The 21,029-nt window shown below is 43.0% G+C and overlaps 1 protein-coding gene across 1 annotated transcript in view; it reads left to right on the top strand.

Annotated features, from left to right (window-relative positions):
* Positions 1–21,029, top strand: part of LOC134096094 (A disintegrin and metalloproteinase with thrombospondin motifs 7) — a 58,184-nt gene that overhangs the window by 451 nt on the left and 36,704 nt on the right. The window contains exons 2-9 of the mRNA XM_062549846.1: positions 811–1,172; positions 1,448–1,631; positions 2,904–3,097; positions 8,052–8,135; positions 10,401–10,525; positions 10,887–11,036; positions 12,794–12,937; positions 17,487–17,631. Coding sequence (XP_062405830.1) covers positions 811–1,172; positions 1,448–1,631; positions 2,904–3,097; positions 8,052–8,135; positions 10,401–10,525; positions 10,887–11,036; positions 12,794–12,937; positions 17,487–17,631 — 1,388 coding nt within the window. The remainder of the gene's footprint in view (positions 1–810; positions 1,173–1,447; positions 1,632–2,903; positions 3,098–8,051; positions 8,136–10,400; positions 10,526–10,886; positions 11,037–12,793; positions 12,938–17,486; positions 17,632–21,029) is intronic.

Genomic DNA, 21,029 nt, shown 5'->3' on the forward strand with positions numbered 1-21,029 from the left:
ACTGTGTGGGCGTGGCCTAAGAAACGGGCTGCAACTGCTACAAAGTTATGGTTGTCGAATCAGACTTTTCAGAGGTAAGCAGGGAAATGTGCACTGCTTGTAAGGTCGTGTTTTCTTGCGTCGGATATCGATTTCACATCATTGATTAGACACGATCTGTAAAGACAAACAAAAATAATGAATGATGATTGAGTATTATTCTCAGATATGAGTTATATCCCCAACATGTAATTGTGGATACATTTCTGTATACTTTCTTATACGCGTTCTGGGTTCTTCATCACAGATGAATCCAGTGTATTTTGAGGCCAGGCTACACTTTCCCTTCATCATAAACACCTTGGAATTTCTTGATATCAAAAGAGACAGACAGCTTAAAATAATGAAATTATGACATAGGTGATGCAAGTGGGAAATAATAAGTAGCTGTTAGAGTTATTCTAAAAAAAACCTCACGCTATAATGGAGACTGCCTTATGGTAAAGAGTTGAGAAACCTGTCATTTTCCCCCCACTTATAGGCCTACTGTCACTAGTTATTATGCTTCCGAGATTAACACTTAATGAAGAGACAGCTTCCTACAGAGTCCACTGTCATTGCCTGACAGCTAATGTGCCTGATACATAGGCCTAGCAGCAGTACTGTACTTTCTTATTTAATGCATGTCAATTCTATGAACAGACGGTCAGTTCACACGGAAAGTTTTTATTCATTTTGCAGTACATGCCATCGTTGCAATGATACAAGCGAAGAAGAACAACATTGCACTTACTTGGAAAAAGTCTTTATTTTGGTCTTTGGTTGTTACAGATACCCCCCAAGGACTTCCTCCATATGAAGTAGTTCACCCTCTCAGGGTGGATTCAAGGGGTCACTTCATTTCCAGTGCCGTGTCCTTCCACGTGAGCCGGATTCAAAGGCGGGAGACCCAGGAGGCCGGGAGGCTGGCTCAGGTTTACTACCAGCTGCAGTATGGTGGACGCAACTTGCACTTTAACCTCTCTCTCAATCCAAACCTTGTTGCCCCAGGGTTTGTTACAGAAAAACGGTACGGTGGCCTGCAGAGCTCAAAAGTGCACCGACCCCGCCACTCTCTTTGCCATTTCCTTGGGAATGTGTTGGAGGGCTCTGCCGTGAAGGGTCAAGCTGCTCTTAGCACCTGTGATGGCCTTGTGAGTGCCCTACACTGGATTCTGTTAGAATCTGGTTTTAGTTTTTCTGCCAGAGAAGAGGATAACCTTTGAATAGATATTTAACTGTGTCCCTCTCTTGTGGATTTTGACCTGATATGTTATTGTACTCCATAAGGTATAGAGTATGCTAACATTGTATAGTTGATGGCCATTATCTCAATTGAGATGATTGGAATGTCTGAAAGATGAGATGACATGCTGAGATGAAACTGAAAACATAATATCACAGTGGTTATTATTTTCTCGGGTTTCAGACGGGGCTTTTCAAGCTAGCAGAAGATGAGTTCTTCATCAGGCCGCTCGAGCAGGCTGAGGGCGAGGAGGCACCACAGGCTCATGTTATTTATCAGCGCCGAGCTTCTCAGGTGGAGGATGAACAGCTGTCTCCGCTCACTGGTGGACCCGCACTCAACGGTTCCTGTGGCGGTGAAAGACCAGGTGCGTGCTCCACGCAGCTACAGTAGCCTTCAAACAAAAACACGGAGAGTCAGGGTTGCGCAGCAGCATTCGTGGATTTAGCCCCCATTTGATTTGATTTATGGAATATTTGGAGTTGGAATATTAATTTAATTGGCTGTGGGCAGCCCTTGGGTTGTGAAAATGGAATGAGGATTTACTGAGCACTTCAGTCAGTCAGTGCACCAGTTTTTGCACAGCATGATTAAAGTGTATGACGATGGAAAGCTGAGCTGAGCCTCTAAATCACCAGTATAGTTAAGTTCCATTTTGTTTTAAAGCTGGAGGGTAAATTAGAGCAGTCTGGGTAATTGCGTTCTCTCTCCCAATGATCTTTAAATTGACAATTAATATATAATCAGCATTATAAATAGTAAATTATGTATACGATTTTATATGAATTTAACTCACCCTTGATCCAATAACTTTACCATTGCTTGCAACAAGAGCCTATGACATTACTCAGTTGGATGACAGCTCATTGATGTAAGGGAAATAAGAATTCCACCTGCAGATAACCAGAATAGGTGCCCATATTAGTCCATTTTCAGTGTTATTTCAGGACACATATTGCAATGAATAATGTATTGTTATGTTCCAGGTGAAAGATGCTTAAGGCAAATGTCAGGATATTATCTCTGTATAGACTGAGTATATACCCTAACCCTATAGCAATACAAATATTTCCTCGTGGGAGAGATTTTCAGGACAGAATTACTGTATGATTTATGGTGCTCTTAAACAGCTCTTGCAGCTCCTGTTTGGGCCCCACTACTTACACTCACACCACTGCCTTACACCACTGCCTCTCTAGCCTGGCTAGCGTCTACCACTTCTCAAATGAGACGTGGTCTGGCAACCAGACGTTCATTTTCTCGTGTTTGAAAAAATGCCCAGATCCGTTCATTGGGCGCCACGGATGTCTATCAAATGTGTCTGTGCACAGCTCATCATGGTCTTGCTTTCTCCCCTGTTCTGTGATTGGCCGCCAACATCAGGCGAAAATTTGAGTGTCAGTTTCCAGACCGCCTTAGCTGCGTGATTGAAATCACCGCGCAAGGCAGGATGGAAACACCCAGGCTGCTGCCTCTCTGCAGTGCCCAACAGAAATAAATCCCCCATTAAAGCAGGAATAAAAGTGCACACACTCTCTGGACATAATGGACAGACAGAGCATTATTGACAGTGGTGAATGGGGGCTGCTGGGTAGAGGATAGTTTGGATGATTGGATTGAATTGTCCCTCTGTGCCCAGATCCGTCCAGGAGCCTGCAGCGCTGGGAGAGGCAGCGGGAACGTTGGGAACGGCGACAGCACCGCAGGAGGATCCACGAGCGCTCCATCAGCCGTGAGAAGTGGGTGGAGACGCTGGTGGTCGCTGACCCCAAGATGGTGGAGTACCATGGAAGCAAGGGAGTGGAAAACTACATCCTGGCTGTCATGAACATCGTGAGTGCCGTGCCGTCGAGGGCTGGCGAGCAAAGCCAGGGGAAATGCTCCAGTTCCACTTCCACTGTTGCTGTCTGTCAGGGTTTATGCAGCACTTTTTTTTGGAGAGTGTGGTGAAGAAAATCCTCAGAATTAATGTCATTTTTTTCCTCCCCTCGATATCCCCCCTGACACTTGTATAATACTTTGATGCAGAGTTGAATCCTTCTGCATCCCTTCCGCAATCTCTGTTTATGCCTAGGCCTGCTTAAGCAACCTTTAGGCTGTTAGGGCTTCCTTGGGCTACAGCCAAGTCAGCTGAGCTGACCCAGTCCCAGCTCCGCTGCAGTCTGTTAGGCACATTTTCCAAAATACACCCATGGCATTTTGCCTAGCAGCTGTTACTAAGGGGTAGGCAATGGAAGACAGAAGGGAAGGCAGATTTCAAAGGCAGAAATCTTCCCCTCTTTGTTGAGCACGGAGGATGTAATGTGCAAGGAGAGACCTTCATTATTCTGCTCTTCCTGCAGTATCGTGGGGTGAATGTTTTTTTTCTTTTTTATCTTTTCTTTTCCTCACATCTGGTGTGCGAGTGATGTGCGTTGTGTTTGATGTTATGTTTTGAAGGCATTGTACTGAAAGGTGTGAGACACACAGAGAAAAATCACAGGAAGGAGCCATCATCTTTACGTTACTGATGCGTGCACTCTCGAAAACATCATTCCATTTTATTTCCTCTCCTGTGCCCTGCCTAGCAGAGAGAGAGAGAGAGAGAGAGAGAGAGAGGGAGAGAGAGAGAACAAGAGAGAGTGAGAGAGTAAATGAGTGAGGGAGAGAGAGAGAGAGAGAGCAAGAGAGAGTGAGTGAGTGAGTGAGTGAGTGGGTGAGTATTTGTAAGAGAGAGAGAGAGAGCGAGCAAAGTGTTAAGGAGCACAAACAGCCATGCCAGGTATAAGTGCTGCTGAAACAGTGGACCAGACCCAAGACGTGCAGCGATGGCGCGGTGCCATTTGTTCAACAAAGCATTGCTTACTTTCAGAATGGAGGGCTCTGAGGTGAGGTCAGTGACAGAAAGAACTGGGGAAGCAGAATAGTGAGGAATAAGACCCTTTATACCTATGAAACAGTCACCAAGAGATTGCCTGGTGAAGAGTTTTATGTGACAGGGTAGCCTTATTTAGGCTTGGAGGATAGCTGTATGTACTTTGTTAAGGTGAATGTAAAACAAGCAAAGTCAAAGATACTTAAACTTATGTTTTCAAAATCAGTTCAGTTTAGTAGACAGAAAGACAGTGCTTTAACTTTAGTTTTTTATTGACTGGGTGGGGGCATCTGATTTTATTGTACTTGGCTAGAATTAATATGCTTTTCTTTGCCACCCTGGATCAAACATGTGGTTAGAAAACCCATTGCATTATTCACATCCTTTTCCATTCTCTTGGATCACGTCAGTAATAACTGATTCAGAAAGTGAAGAGTAAGGATTACAAAGAGCTCTGGTATGAAAGCGATGTGTTGCCTCCCTGTTTTTCCTTGTTTTTGACACACAAACACACACACACACACACACACACACACACACACACACACACACACACACACACACACACACACACACACACACACACACACACACACACACACACACACACACACACACACACACACACACACACACACACACACACACACACACACTCATACACACACACACACACGCCTTCAGAATGCTTTTCACGGATCTAACTGCAGCAGGCGTTGGTCATTTTTTCCGACCCTTAGCGCACGTTGAAGCTCCGGTGGTGGTTTCCTGACATGCGGCTCACATGCAGTGAGATTCTCCACTGCTCATTTCACCCACAGCGGCTTGCTGCTCCACTTGTCTTTGATGTCTTCGCTACCTCCAGTCCGTGCAGCTATAGTACTTCCATGGAAGCACAAACACGGGTTGATCCCTGTGCAGATTCCTGAGTTTTTATAGCCTATTTTCGTCTTCCCTTTTCACACCGTGGCAGGGAAGGATGTGTTGACTTGTCTTTGTACCTCAGTCCTGTGGAGAGAGAGAGAGAGAGAGAGAGTGAGTGAAAGAGGGATTTCAATCCAAGTAACATTTCCCTGTTTCTACTTTCAGATGTTTTCAACATCAGTGCAGCACCTGAATTAATGAAGAGTTGCAGATGTGATATGTGCAGTCAATATGCAACATTAACAGACTTTGTTTGCCAAACTGGGGTTTGATCCAAAAGTCTGTTAGTGCACAATTATAGCACTTTGTATACTTCTACTTTTCCCTCTTCACATACAGTAAACTAGCCAATCATGTCGTTATTTAGTGGACCTACAGTAGCCATTTGAGTTGCATTTGATTGTCCAGCAGCAATCAAGTAAGTTCATTGAGGAGCCTTTTGCTTTGTTCAGCACACTTATTCCAGTAGGGGTTTTGGAGCTGGAGGGAGACACAGAGGCATATGGACGAATATATGGCTTGTTTGCCATCAAAAGGGCTTTGTGCTGTCGCTAAATTGACTTCTCTTGCCTTGATGTCTTGGAGGGCATCAAAAGGGCTTTGTTGCTGTTTGAAGTCAACAACGATCTCAAGGGCTTTTTGGCATTTACAGAACAAAGTTTCTGCCATGTACAGTTCTTTGTTGTGCATGACATTGTCATAATGGCCACCGCAGCTCTAGGTTTTCTCATAGGTTTTGTCCTTTTTTCTTCTTTTTTTCAGTTTGCTGGAAAATTGTTAGTCAACAATTCCCTGGATAAATGAAATTTAGTGGGCGTATAGCTCCACTAGGAAACTTTTCCCCCTGGGTAGCTGGGAAGACTGAAAGCAGCTTCCGTGAGATAACTCGAGAACCAATATGGGCAAGATTACAAATTGCCATTCTTAAATCAACTGCCCACACAGTGTGTTGTCGGGGGTGGTGGGGATGCTGTGTCCATACCTGGGTCCAGGTGCTCACACAGGTAATTTCTGGATCCCACCCCATCTCTCTCTCCAACTTGCTTTCTGTCAGTCTTCAATGTCCTCTATCAATAAAAGGCAAAAAGCCTGAAAGATATACTTAAAAATTGGCTAATATTTTGCGATATGATAGTTCAAGGCAAATAAAATTAGACATGCTACATTGCTATTACATTATTCTTGTATTGCACACCTAATTGTATGAAATTCTATCCATTAGGAACGCTTCAAACAACGTATCTAAAACAACACCAAAAGACCTGCATGTCCCAGTATGTCCCAAAAAGTGTATTACTGTAAGCTCAAACACTACCATAGTCTTGCACATCAAATGCACATCACATTTTGCACTTCTACACAATGGTAAAAATCTAAACCACAGCTACAACATCATGATAGAAGTATACTTGTGCAATGAAGATACAGACATGCATATTGATCATTTCATCAAAGAATAGGCCTATGTTGTCCATTGTTGCAGATTTGCCTTTGCCTTGCCTGTGAGGTAGTGCACTGCACACACATTGAGAGAAAACTGAGATGATGTAGCTGTAGAATGAACATGACCAAAGAGAACTAATCATGTTTGTCTATTCTGCACCTGCCCAACAATATCTTGCTGAAGATTGCTGCTGAAGTGCGCCTTGAGCATGCTTAACTGTTTTCCATGGATTTCACTTCATGCTTGTTTTCGCTGATATTGATTACTGGATCCTTGGACTGTGACAGAGTTATCTCCAGACACACATTGAACTCTGCTGGTCATTGGTAACTTCAACATTCCTTTTCCATATAATGTTACAGTTTAGACAACATACCCCAAGCCATTTCCTAACTACATTACAAACAGTTTCTCAAAATTCTCCACCTCTGAGACAAATTGACAAACTGTCTGAGACTATTTCATACACAGACAAAGGTCACCTGATGTGTGGTAAAAGCCCAAACTGTCAGCACTGAAACCTCAAAGAATTCTCTAAGCCCCAAAACATGTCCTCAGTTGCTCAATGTGGAATTGTCCCACCTACCTAAACTCTTCATCCAATTTTCCCACAATAGACAATATCACCTTGACATCAATATTTAAAAAAAATCCCACCAGTATCCCCCTCTCAATAGCTACATATGTACATTTCCTTGGATTCACCTTCATCCTTGACCATTTCAGATTATCGTTCAACTTGGCCAACAGCCGACGGGTACACAGAGCCAGCGTCATCACATCATCCATATACTGTAGGCTCAAATTAAGTAACAGTGTCCCATCATGCAGGCTTTCACCTCCAGCAGCCTATTTGAATGCCTTTATAATGATTTCCATTGCCACGGTGAAATGGTACATCCATCCATAATACCAGCCAAAAGCTGCGAGGATAAACGTGACTGAATGTCCTCTGAACTAAATGTCCTCTATTGAATATCCTCAAAATATGCTAAACTAAAGCCGAAATCTTCTCAGGGACGTGAAAGTAGCCGAATGCCTTCTGCAGCATGCTTTGAGGCATATCTAAAACTCATTCACAAGACTACTCACTCACTCTAAAGAAATGTTTTCTTTCAACATGTAGACTTATACATACATACACATGATGGACAGTCTCTTCTAGCTAAGAACGCTTTGATAAAGAATGCAATTTTCTGGGACCTCTTAGGAAACCCAGCTATACCAGCTAAAACATTAGAATAATGCTAAACAAATGCACTTTAGAGTAATTGGTTTGTTGAGCAGAGCCATTTTCTTTCCACCATCTCCTAACCCCTTTTTGATTTTGCAATGTATCAGTGCTACATTAAGGAATAACATTTTGCTCTTAATTCAGTCTATCTAGATTTAGATGTACTATTCTGATACTTTTATATTATTTATTATAATCTTAAAAGGGACTTCTGTAGTACAGTATATCACAAATGTCTCTATAATGTCAATATGTTTCCAAGTCATTATTCCTCTAAATGTTTGAATTTACCTTCCTCTTATCTTCTGTTCAATGGGTTATTCTGTTCCAGGTAGCTGGGTTGTTTCGGGATGCCAGCATAGGCAATGCTATCAACATTGCAGTTGTCCGCATTATTCTGCTGGAAAAAGACGAGGTAAGAATTTCCAGGCACGAGCTGAGCATTTTATTTGTATTTCATTGTTCCATGATCTGCATTACATTAGTTTGCTGGTATTTTTTCTGAGTTTTTTGGCGTTAAATACCATAATGCCTCAACAAGGTCCACCTGATTTTCCAATTGTGACATTTTCCAACCACCACAATAGAAGTTCTCATAACAGCTCTGCCCTCCCTTACTGACCAGAGACTGTAACTGAATTAGCAGAACTGCTGCAGGCTGAAACTGACTGGAAATGGGATTCCATTTTTTATCCCTGAAGAAAAAAAAGAATATGTGTCCCATGAGATGTGTGCATATACACAACAGTGTGGTGGGTTCAGTGCCATTTTAATACCAAGCGATCTGTCTTCCTACCAACTGCTAACATAAAAGCCTATTGCCTCATCTCAACATTTGTTTATTCACACACTGTAAATGCTTCCGGTTTCCTTTTTGGCTTGTGCACGGCCTGTTACATAACCCCATGTGGTGTTCTCGCGGAGAATCCCACCGAGAGAGCATTATGTGGCTGGGGAGAGAGATAACTACTGTTTGCTGGTCCTTTTGCTCTGCCTTTGCTCTTGGAGTGACTCAGGAATGAGCATGCTCCCGTCCGTGGAAACAGACAGCTGGCAGTCTCCTCTGAGAGTGGGGAAGCCATTACCACAGGAATTCTCCAGGTCTCCCCCGTGATTAGAGCTGACAGCTCGGGCCAGACACTGTTGAGATCTGTGCCCCACCTCGGGAGCTGTAATTGATTGATTTCTGCTATTCACACAGCAAAATCAGTGCAATGTATTCTACTCTGCAGGTAGAATAAACTTTGTGACGACAGTTGTGAAGATCTTGCTGTTCTTTCGGGAATGTGTTGCCTTGAGGCATGATGTGCACTTACAATTAAAGTTTTTTTTTTAGACCAAAGATAGGCAGCAGAACACCTGCTATTCGAAATGAAGATGAATTCAAGAAGCCTACCAGAAAGCCACCAATATTCAACACAGTGTAGATATATCTTAACATGACAGCTTCAATCTCATTCTGGTGCTACACTGACATATGCTATGGAGACTCTGACATTGCCAGTGTGCTTGATATTACACTACAGGCTAGGATCATCAATCAGTTTTTATATAAATGCTGTTACTGATGCAAGGTGCATCTTTATCAATTCTTCCAGCATTTTGCCATAAACCACTTTGTCTTAAAATAGCCTGCTTAATGAAACCCATAGATGTACAGGTTACAGCCATTCCTTGCTATCAGGTGCATCCAAGCTTTACAACAGTGCCATACATCACTACACACTTAGCCTCACCATTGTTGTATCTCCCAAGACCTGTTCCTTGAGCTGCACATACAGTCTTGTCTAAAGTGATATGTAGCTCACTACAGTGAAGAATCCTCACAGTTGCCAAAAGTCTGAGCTCCAACCTCTCCGCCCGGAGCCTTTATACCACTTTTTGAGCATGAGTCATTCTCGACCAAATCTGCAGTGCACACCGAGTCATGTTGAGGGATTATATTTTGACGTTAATATGGTAATAATTTAGTCTTTTAATGGCTGATGGCTCCTTTTCCTTAAGTGCCAGAGGTGGTGAAGTTTTTAGCTCAGCTTTTGATGTAATAGACCAAGGAGAAATCCAGTCATTACATCAGAGTGGTTAAGAGGGGTATTAAAATGTGAGGAATCCAGCTCGTGTGGGAGTTACAGTTGACACTAAAATGTAAATTTCCTCAGCAAAATATCAGGGATTTCTCAGAACGTGATCTGTGTCGGTGGTTTTTGGATGGCAGGTATGAGACGCCGTCTGGAAGTATATGATCTGCATACTTAAGCAGGTCTTGGCCTTAAGGGTGCTATAGCCTATTATAGATTGGAGGTATCTCAAACACAGTTATTTTTGTGACAGCACCCTTGCCTTGCCTCGTTGTTTTTGCTACAGTGACTCATTAGCGCCTCTTGAGGTATAAGTGGTATTATGAGAGAGGATGAGGTGGGGTTAGGTGGTTAGCATTAGCTTTGTTGACACAGAGCGTAGGCATTTATTACGTTTATCTGTAGTTCATTTCTTTAAATTGATATTTAATTATAATTGATTATACTTTAAATTGAATTGCACATAACCCCTTCACGTCTTCATTCTTATTCTTAATCTAAATCATGTTCATGTGCTAAACACCATTTGTCTTTAAATGTATTTGATCCTGCAAAGATTTTATGAAGGTGACTGATTGTTTGTTACCGTCTGTAATCATCAGGAGGACTTAAAGATCACCCACCATGCAGACCAGAGTCTGAACAGCTTCTGCAGGTGGCAGAAACGCCTGAACATGAAGGGAGATGAACATCCTGTCCATCACGATGTTGCTATCTTACTTACCAGGCATGTACTGTACACCTCGAATCAAATGTGTCCCCAGTCTGCAGCTTATTATTATCTATTCTAGAGGGTGATATTGCTTCAGGAAAAAAAATTGTCAGAACATGTTAACTCTGATAGAGCCTGCAAGTGTGTGTGTGTGTGCGTGCGTGCGTGTGTGTGTGTGTCTTTGGGGAGGGGGGCTTTGCCTGCATATGTCTCGCCAAATGTGCATGTGTGTGAGCTTGTGTACTCCATGTGTGCGCGTGCTTAGAAGAGGGTGGGCAGTGTGAGGAGAGCAATACAGGTATGGACAACTTTTGTGTGGCGACGGGTACGCAGTGGGTGTCTGTTGTCATGTGCCGCTGTTCCTCTCTGTGCTCAGGAAGGACATCTGCGCCTCCATCAATAAGCCGTGTGAGACGCTGGGGCTGTCGCACGTGGCAGGCATGTGCCAGCCCCACCGCAGCTGCAGCATCAGCGAGGACACTGGCCTACCTGTGGCCTTCACCGTAGCACACGAGCTTGGACACAAGTATGTCCCCGCTATAGTCGTACTCACAGGGCTCTGTCATGTGTACTTGGTCCACATGGACACTTGAAATAGAGATTTGATTGTTGTCAAGGCAAAAAAAAATGAAATGGTTTTTTTTTATGTATATTATGGCAGTATTGTTCCAACATGGCATGACCAGTAGAATGTTTCTGAGATGTACTGTACCATTTTAGAGAACAGTGATTTGTAAAGCACATGTTTTTTTGCAATTATATTTGCATTACATGATTACATGCTTCAAAGAGTTGGTCCTGGAAAAGATTGCAAACTCAGTTAAGGTCTGAAGTTGACTGACTCCTCTCCTCTTGCATACTTTGATAATTTGCTGGAAATACGGAAATGCCATCCATCTGTATCAGGCAATTTGAGACATTAAGAAACACATAATAGGTATAAACTGAATTACAGTTGCAATAATGCAATATTTTCTGTATTTTCCAAGAGAAGCCATACATCAATTTTGATCATCTGAATTATCATTATTGACGACATATAGCACAGTAAAACAATAACAACTTTGAGTTCACCATGTGATTTTAGCTGAAGAATAGCTGTAGATAGTAACACTTGAAAACAGATGAAAAAGATAGTGGATAGTGGTCATCTAGTGTTCCTATAGTCATTTTTGTAAAGGACTGAGCAGATTATTCCATTTGTAAAAACAACGGTACAAAAAAAAGGTACAAAACTAGACCTTTTGAAATGCCCACCTGCGTTTAACTGGTAGCTTGTGTATTTTCATCTCAGCTGCTGTCTTTGAAGGAATGTTTTTGCTTTCTTTCATCCTAACCTAGGAAATGTCTTAAGCTTCTGAGGCTGTAGAGTATTAACCTTTCATTTAGAATTCAGAATAAATTTAGGGGTGCGTTTTATGATGTTGGTGAGAAAAAAAAAACCCAACACTTACACTCTCCAAGTTAACATACAAAGTTTTGCCAAGAGGATATTTGGCCATCATGGAATGGGAACAGCCGCCACAAGACCACCAAATGAAGTGTGCATCCTACAATTTCCAGATGGATTACTGTTGTTATACACAACATAGTTGTTTCTTTGAGACCCTCGAGTGGGAGAGGTATTTCATGATTAAGGTTCCACTTTCAGCTGTAGTGCTGATATGGCTCTTTAATACAGAACTGCCTCCAAACAACCTTGATTTAAGAAACAACACAAGCAAACGAGAATTAGAGATAACACAAGTCAAATAGCGATATGGAACAGACGTAAACACAATAGTTGTGTTGAACCTTTATCCAGTGAGCAAACAATCAGAACGGCATATCAATAAACTGTGCAGCTCTTTCCATATTGAATGTATACAGACAGAACATCATGACTACAGCAGTCACTTGCAGTGATGCAGACAGACATCACTGCCACCCACACAGCCAGCTGTAATATTACAATCCCCTGGCCTCCCTTCAAGATTGTTGTCAGAAGCAGACATTCCTGGTTCCAAAGAGCAAAAGTCCTGCCATATATTCTTTCTACCTGTGCGCTTAACACAGGTGATATCACTAATTATCTGATCTACCTGGTAGCTAATTAGGATGTGCTGGTTTCCGAAATGTTTGGATCAAACACTTGGCAGGACTTTTACTTTCTGAACCCGGGATATTCGCCTCTTGCTTGTTGTACATTAGTGTTTCTCTGTTAGTGGTTGGGTGTGGAGATTTGCTAATGCGGTGCATTAAGAGAACCGAGTCGTTTGTGAATGGCTTGCTCTTTCCCCACAGTTTGGGGATTCAGCATGATGGCAATGGCAACGACTGCGAGCCAATCGGGAAGAGGCCGTTCATCATGTCCCCGCAACTCCTGTATGGCGCATTTGCACCCAGCTGGTCTCGCTGTAGCCGCCAGTACATCACCCGCTTCCTTGAGTGAGTCCCACACACACACCCACACATACACACACACACACACAGACATCCTCACATACCACATTGACAAACTGTTCCCAAAGCTTCTGGTTTCTTCCATTCATTCTCTCTGTAATCTGTGTCTCCTGAATACAGCATATGGACGGAATTTTAGAAGTGTCTCTTTGAATTAGACTTTGAATTATGCACCTGCTTGTTTCAGTGACTAACTGTGCAAATTGCAGCAAAACTGAATGAAAGTACAAAATATTTAACAGTCAGTAACATTATGCAATGAGGAAGTTTCATTCATTATTGCGGAACACTACATTTTCCATCAGTCCACCCAAGATAAAAGTGAGTTCACCAAGTTGGTACTCGACCGTAATGAGATCTGGAAACAGAGGAAATTGTTGCACTTATCCGTCCAAACAAGCTGTCTTGGACACGAGTGATGCCCAACTGCTGTGTGTATGTGTGTGTGTGTGTGTGTGTGTGTGTGTGTGTGTGTGTGTGTGTGTGTGTGTGTGTGTGTGTGTGTGTGTGTGTGTGTGTGTGTGTGTGTGTGTGTGTGGGTGGGTGAACACATTCTCAGTTCTCCCGCAGCTTTGACATCAAGACAACACTGAGCGAAATTGGCCGTCAGGGTCTCTCCAGTTCTCTGTGAAGCCTCCATGTGGAATGCATTAAGCATGGCTTGACGGCTGCAGCTTGACCCTGGAAAGCGGAGGAGAGGAGGAGGGAGGGGTCTCTGGGGTGTGTTCAACACGGCGGGTAGTCGCCTAAGACCCGAGGGAGACCCAGCAACACTATCAGGGAGCATGGGCTGATTTTTTTATTTGGAGCACAGTAATTGATTTATTTCTGCATATTTCTCTGAAAGCCCAGACCCAGAGCTTACAGTCCTTAACTCTTGGCCCTTATCTGTTTTTTTTTTTGTACCATTTTCTTAGGCTGTTTTCTCTTCTTACACAGTAAAATGAATCCCCTGTGTCTTTATGTAATCCTTGTGGATTTCCTCCACAGTTCACATGGTAAGAAACATGGCAGCACACTTATCCTGAACCCTGCAGTTGCTGCTATAAAGAGATTCACATTACATGTGGCTGAGTGACTAGCTCCTGTTGCAGCATCTGTGCGCCACAGAAGAAAGACACACGAATAGGGCCATTGTTGGTGCATGCAGGAAGTTTCTAGTCGTAGTTCTGTGGCTCAGGCTGTAAAAATAAGAAAGGCTTTGAAGTATCCCCAAGTATGCCCAAAAGGCACCAGGTAGCATACAGTACAGTACTAAGCTTTTATGAGGCCTAACTATGCTGTTGTTGTTCACTGGTTAGTTAGTTCACTGCCGCTTTAGCTGTAGGGATTACTAAAGCAAATCTTTGGCTTCATAAGATGATTTTTAATGCACAGAATGAGAATACTGAGAACTAGCAAGAGCTGCAATTTAAGAGCTGGACAGACATTCCAGATGGTGTTGAGTTTTGGTCATTGAACACATGCCAATATCAGCATTTCTTGCAAAACTGCAATACGCTTGTCTTGCCAGAATGTGAAATGAGACATTAAGCTGTTTATTGTCTTAATAGCTTAATAGCAGGAATAGTTTAAGATTGAAGCAGCAGTTGTAAATTACTTTTTTGCTATCAAAAGTATTCATAAGCACAAAGAAACATAAGGTTAAGACTGGTGTAAACAACACAGGACGTAATCAAACACACGGCCTCACCCACTTACAACAATTGGAAAGGAGCACTTTTCAAGTAGCGTTGTGGTGGCATGCATCTTGTGTGAGCCACTTGGCACAGCTTCGCTCGCATGAGGTCTGCAGACAGACCACAGTCATCTCTTTCACTGGGCGTGAACTCATTCTCCCTCTCTTGCCAGACCTCGGTGGAGGCCCGCTTCTGCTGCTGCTGCTGACCACGGGGGCCAGCGGGGGGGCGGCGGGGTCCCATGCCATACGCGCCTCCCTTTCATTTCTTACCCTTGTCTTGTGTGTGAGGCATCACGCCGCTGAAAGGTCTCCAGCTCAGCACAAGAGCGGCGAAACATCACACAAAGCTGCATTATGGCGCCGCACATCAGAGGTCTGTTGGAAGCTAACTGAATAGAGCGGCCTAATGAGATGCCGAGCGCTAAGTGCGTATGGAATGTAGGAAGAGTGGGCTGAGAAGCTGTGGTTTGCGTTGCGAAGAGATAGCCAACCGTTTTGGGGTACTTTTTGATGTCGTGCGACCTCCAGCACCATAACCAGTGTAATTGCATTGATAAGTATCACAGAGAGTTTGACTGGCTAATGGGGGATGCTGACGGCACGGCACTTTCATATGTTAGCTCATTTGAATTTGTGGAGATAATATGGTCATGCAGGCAAAGTCTTTTGTATTATTGTCTGTACATGCAGTCACATGCTGAACGTGTTCTTTTTCTATGAGCAACAACCCGAGTACAAGTGTTGCAGGGAATTCATTAGAAGTCATTAAGACCAGTTAATTGGATCAGTTCTGAAAATATGCATCGCATCACATCAAAACCACTGTGCACTGCACCATGTCTAACGCATGGAGAGCCTCTGAAGTATTGTCGAGATAGATTAAAGAGCTCATTGGCGGGAGAGTTAAATAAATAACTCGTTTATGTGGTCAAGGAGAATGCTTTTAATCACCAGAACTTTGCATAATCTTATGTCATCTCACATGAGGCATGTGTTGTGTGGATTTGAGACAAAAACAAAACTTTGTGGGGGTACAAGAACAGACAGGAAGTCTATCTGGGTCATCCTGTCCCTTTGAACTGTGTTTATTAAGACCATGAATGACAACATGACAAATAACTACAGTGTTGCCAGGCGGATCAGACGTAGTCCTGTCCATAAAAGCTACGATATGATGAATAGCCTTCCCTCCCCTGAACACTAAGGTATTTCAACGTTTTTTTTTGTCAGGCTGCTGAAAAAGAGCTAGTTGATGTCTTTTGCAGACCACTGGGTCAGTGGTGTGCAGTCTGGTGTAGGAGGATTGGTCTTCCTGTCGTACCTCCGCATATTTCCTCCAGTGGGTTTCAGCTTTGTCATTCGAACCAGGCCGGTTATGGCGCTCTCATCAGCTTCCTGCTGCAGTGCAGAGCACGCAGGTCTCGGGGCATCCTCTGGGAGGCCAGCAGGCGCGTTGGGAACAGCCCACTCCAGCTGTTATTATAGCTTACTAAAAAAGCCTGGATAATGTTTGGCTTCTTAAACAATCTTAACATAAGGTGGCCAGTGAGAAGGCAGGAAGTTCATGGAGCACACATACAGTATCTCCCCGAAATGTTATAGAGTAGCTGTAGTATATTAGCAGATATGACATAGATGCAAGGCTATAGTAGTAGATACAGCACAAACACATCAGACAAACGCTATCCTGCTTCTATAACGCACTCATAGATATGCCTGTTGATTGCCTCAGAGCTTCACTCGTATCGTACAGATTTCTCTCTCTTCCTTTTATAGTATTTCCTTTCCTTACATTTCTTTCTTTCTTTCTTTGAAGTGCAGAAATGACTAAACAGCACATGCAGACAGTCAATATTACTGTCGTTGATTTGTATTATAATCCTGTGTAAAAGAAAATGTTAATATTTCAACTTTGTTTTGTAATGTGAGAGATCAACTCATTGTTTTACGTCTCTGCAGTGATTATGAAGGAAGGCCAGTAAAGCAATATGAAGAAGTAAAACTAAATTAAGTATCTGGAAAGGATGTTCTAAAATTGAAACTTATTTTCAATGACTTCCAACAGAATTAAATTCCAAAGGATTATGATATCACTCACTTGCGCACACACACACACACACGCACACACACACGCCACACACACACGTTTTTTGAAGAAGTGTCTCATCAGCCAAAGAGAATGTGCTCATTAGTCTCTGTAGGAGGACATATAGCTCCCTTGTCAGCATGACGTCTGCATGCATTAACTCTCATGTCCTTTAATGGCCTGTTTATCAGCCTTTTCCGTTTGATACTATATCAGTCAGATGTCTTTGTCGATTCTGTAGCTTTATTGATGCTCCTACAGGAGTCTTACGGTACATGTCTGTCATAACGAGCTAAGAATGATTTGTATTATGTGGTAATCTCTTCTTGAAGTTACCTAAGGAAGGTTGCTATGGTTATAGCTATTATTGTTTCTGAAAGATAAGCTATATGGCATTATAAGCCATCATCACAGCACTAGCAATGTCATTTAGGTACATTACATATATACTGTATTATTATAGACTTTCTGTAGGAGATCGGTTTCCATTACAATAAACGTACTGTATAACTACAGCATGGCTTTGTCATGGTTCTTCATAATACAGCCCTTTGGACATTGCAAGGCTTGTAAAGTGAGCTCTCTTTCTGTGTTTAAAAGACAGGATACATCCTATTTTTTCTGGCAGACTATTCTGTTCACCCACATAGGTTTGTCTCTAGACACACTTGTGTATTTATGTATAAAATCACGTAAAAAGGTATCGATCTGTATGTGGCCGTCACATCTGAGGGTCTCGCCTTGATGTCTGACTCTGTGCTCCACAGTCGAGGCTGGGGCTGGTGTCTGGACGACCCCCCGGTGCGGGACGAGCTCCTCCAGCACGGCCTGCTGCCGGGCGCCCTGTACAGCGCCGGCCACCAGTGTCAGCTCCAGTACGGCTCCAGCTCTCTCCTCTGTGACGAAGTAGATGTGAGTACTTCCCTTTAGCATGCATCACACGCACGCACAGTGCTCGATTTGCACTTAAAAATCCTCCCCTGCATGTGTCAAACACCATGATAGCCTTGTCTACATCGAGGGACAAAATGACTGGGTTTAAGTTGAATAAGCCGATGGCCCACTGCGTAAATGGGGTTATTACTGCCATCATTATACGAAACAGATTGACATTTTGAATTCTCTCTGCTTTTAGTTATTTTGCTATTGCACAATAATGTTTTTAGGAAATGCAGCCCTGTTTTGAATCTAGAAAATAAGATGGCAAAATCCTGTAGAATGAAGGCATCACTGTAAGATGTAATTTTAAGCATATCACTTATCTACCATTTTCATACTATACATAAGTACTATAGTGCATTCAGTAGATTTTCTATATATTTGGCAACCAATCAAAATCCTTATTCTAATGAAATACATCAAAGCACTTTGAATCAGCATCTTCATGCATGTGCAAGTGTTTCCCAGAGGACAAATGCAGTGCTTCGTTCACCAAGACGCTTGAAAGAATAACTTTTGAGAGCATCAGTGGTGCCAGATGTGCCCTATTGAGGCTAATAGAATGATTACAGATAGGTGGGAGACAAACTCGCAGTTGGTGCACTTGAGGCAGAAAGACAGCCGCAGCTGAGATAAGCTGGAACGATTACGTTGGCAGGCTGGGATAAATGGGCATAATCTACACTGGGGAAGTTTTTCACAAGAGACACGCACCGGCTCCTCTCACTGAGAGACCATCTTTGTCAGATGTTGTTTGCGTAGGAGATGCAGGAGATGACTTTGGGAAGATTAGTTGGATGGCTTGTTGACTCAATTTGATCAAAACACCAAGCCCATGCAGTCCCCAAGGGCAGCGCAACAAAGTCAGCACTGTGTGTCTATTCATTTTTATTTACGAGGGGGTCGTTACACACAATGCTCACTCCCTGGGTCGTTACCTCGTTGTTGCTCATTTACACCTGAGGAAGCTTGTCCAAATCGAGCAGAATATACAGCAGCTTTTCAGCCCTTGGCAGCTCCTGGAGTTTTTGCAGGAAAAAAAGAGAGAAGGAAGGAAAAAAAGAAAGAAAGAAAGAAAGAGGGGAGGGAGGAGGTTGGGGGCGGGGGGCTTTGCGGGTTAGTAATGAGGCCACACACAACCCTGGCGCTGCGGTATGAGGTTTCAGGCGCTCGTTTCAATACCGTGCCAGGAGATTTCTGCGGGTGGTTTTGTAGACATGCAGCCAGACAGGAAAACAAGCAAGAGCGCAGGGAAAGCCTTCGGCCACAGGCCCTCAGTCATTACAGCACTGGTCACGTCAAATGCTTTCCCTCAGCCAAATCCCTCATTGTAAATATTTTCGATTGCACAGACCTCTTCCTAGCAAATATTTGTCCAGATTACAGGGGTAAACGCTTTTCACCCGGCCCCTTGCTTCCATTTGTTTTTACGTGACATTTATAGGAAGCCACAGTGTTGTGACGTATGAGGTAACAGTTTGAGGCTATTAACTCCCAGTGTAAGGTTACAGATCATTTCTTTTGGTGGTCACTGTGGACAGTGTTGCGCTGTGGTTCAAGTAGGCCATACAATGTAGGTCAGTTCTATCCCCTTGTGCTGTGATGGGTGATGCCATCTGGATCATTAATGGTTATGCTTCTAACTTGCCCGAAACTGTGCAATAACTGCTAAATAAAAAATCACTTTTCAGAAGACCCAGCACATTGCATTGTGATACATAAGTACATATAAATATTTTGGTATGTATTCTACTTGTATCGTTTATTCTTGAGATGCAATTTTGAATTTAATCACCCGTGCCTGCTGGAGTTCTCTGTTGTGGTCTGTGCTGAGAAATGATGGCTGTTTGATCCAGACCGGGACATCGGTTTATATCTGCAGCCTGGCACATCCCACACCAAGCTTTTGTCACTGTCCGATGGCCTTTCCTGATTATACACTTGGCAGACCATTGCTCTCAGCAACACACAAACACACATACAGTATTCACACACACACGCACGCCCACATGCACCCATACAAACACCCTCAATCATCACCAGAAATGTCACAGACCACAGATCATATGATTGCAGTCGTCTCCTAGTTCCAGATAAATTCTAAAATTGGCTTTTGGCCCTCTTATCTGTATCTGTTAGCAAGTGAGAGACTTATCAATGCACAGCTCTGCCAGGCTATTATTTCGAGCTGTATTCTTTGGCTCAGGAGGTTAAGAGCCCAGTCGATATTTGCTGCTTGGTGTGTTTGTTGCATTCCACATTTTTTTTTCTCTTTTGTCATTTAAAGTCTGATAACGATAACCAGATATGTGCCTCGAGTCTGTGTCTGCAGACAAAAAGCTATCAAGCACACAGAGCAGGAACTCATTCTACAGATAGGCATCTTTAGAAATGGCCTCAGAAAAGGAGATGAAATGAGAACGAGCTAATGACTTTGTACTTCAATTTGACATTGTGGAGGTGTATGTGCTCAGTGGAAGCAGTTGTCTTTCCTGGAAAATGTATGGGTGATGCACAACATGTTGATACAGAGACTCTGGAACTAACTAGCACATTTGCACCTGTTTTAGACATAATTGTGTTCCAATGTGCATCTGAAAACATGGAATTGCATAAACGGTACAAACACAGCGCAGATGGCTAAAACAGCATTCTGCCTGCTGCACGAGTGTCCAATCAGAGCAGAAGCAGAGTGTTACTGTATGCTTGTCTGATGTACTGGATGTTAATGGTATGGGAGGCAACACTGTGTGGAAAGTGGCAGCTTTAAGCACAATTATGGGAAGTGATGAACACTGAGCTGCTGATATATTCTTTTGTATGCGTTAAATACATACAGTATGAAATGTGTGTCCACCTTTGCCTGTAAGAACAGGTGTAATTCAGATTGCAGGTTTGGTGTATCCATAGAGCAATTTTATACATCGTTGAATCATTTGCCAGAGTATATCTGCCACACAGTGTTAGAGCAATACCGTTTTTTTTTTCTATCTCTGACTGACAGAACACTGTTCTGTTCCAGTAACAACAGTTACAGTAATTTGTCCCTTAAGACAAGCAAGGTGTGTTCAGTTTCACAGTAGTTAAAATATCTGCAGCAGATTATTGAAAGCTAGCTAAAACAAAACAAAACTCTATTCTAACTGTTGTTTATTTTAGAGAGGGCCCTGTAATTTTGGATAGAATCTAGCTGTGTATGACAAAATAAAACCCAGCAGGGCAATATAAGAGCCCTACGCGTGTTGTGGCTCCGGCAGGTGTTTATTTTGTGATAATGACCATGTGTCTGCAGTCGAGTCCCTAGTGCGTCATGTTCACACCAGGAATATGAGGCCGTTTCCCATGAGGACTGAGTGAAGCTCTGCTCTGGT

Source organism: Sardina pilchardus, chromosome 11, assembly GCF_963854185.1.
Source record: "Sardina pilchardus chromosome 11, fSarPil1.1, whole genome shotgun sequence".
Lineage (NCBI taxonomy): Eukaryota > Metazoa > Chordata > Actinopteri > Clupeiformes > Clupeidae > Sardina > Sardina pilchardus.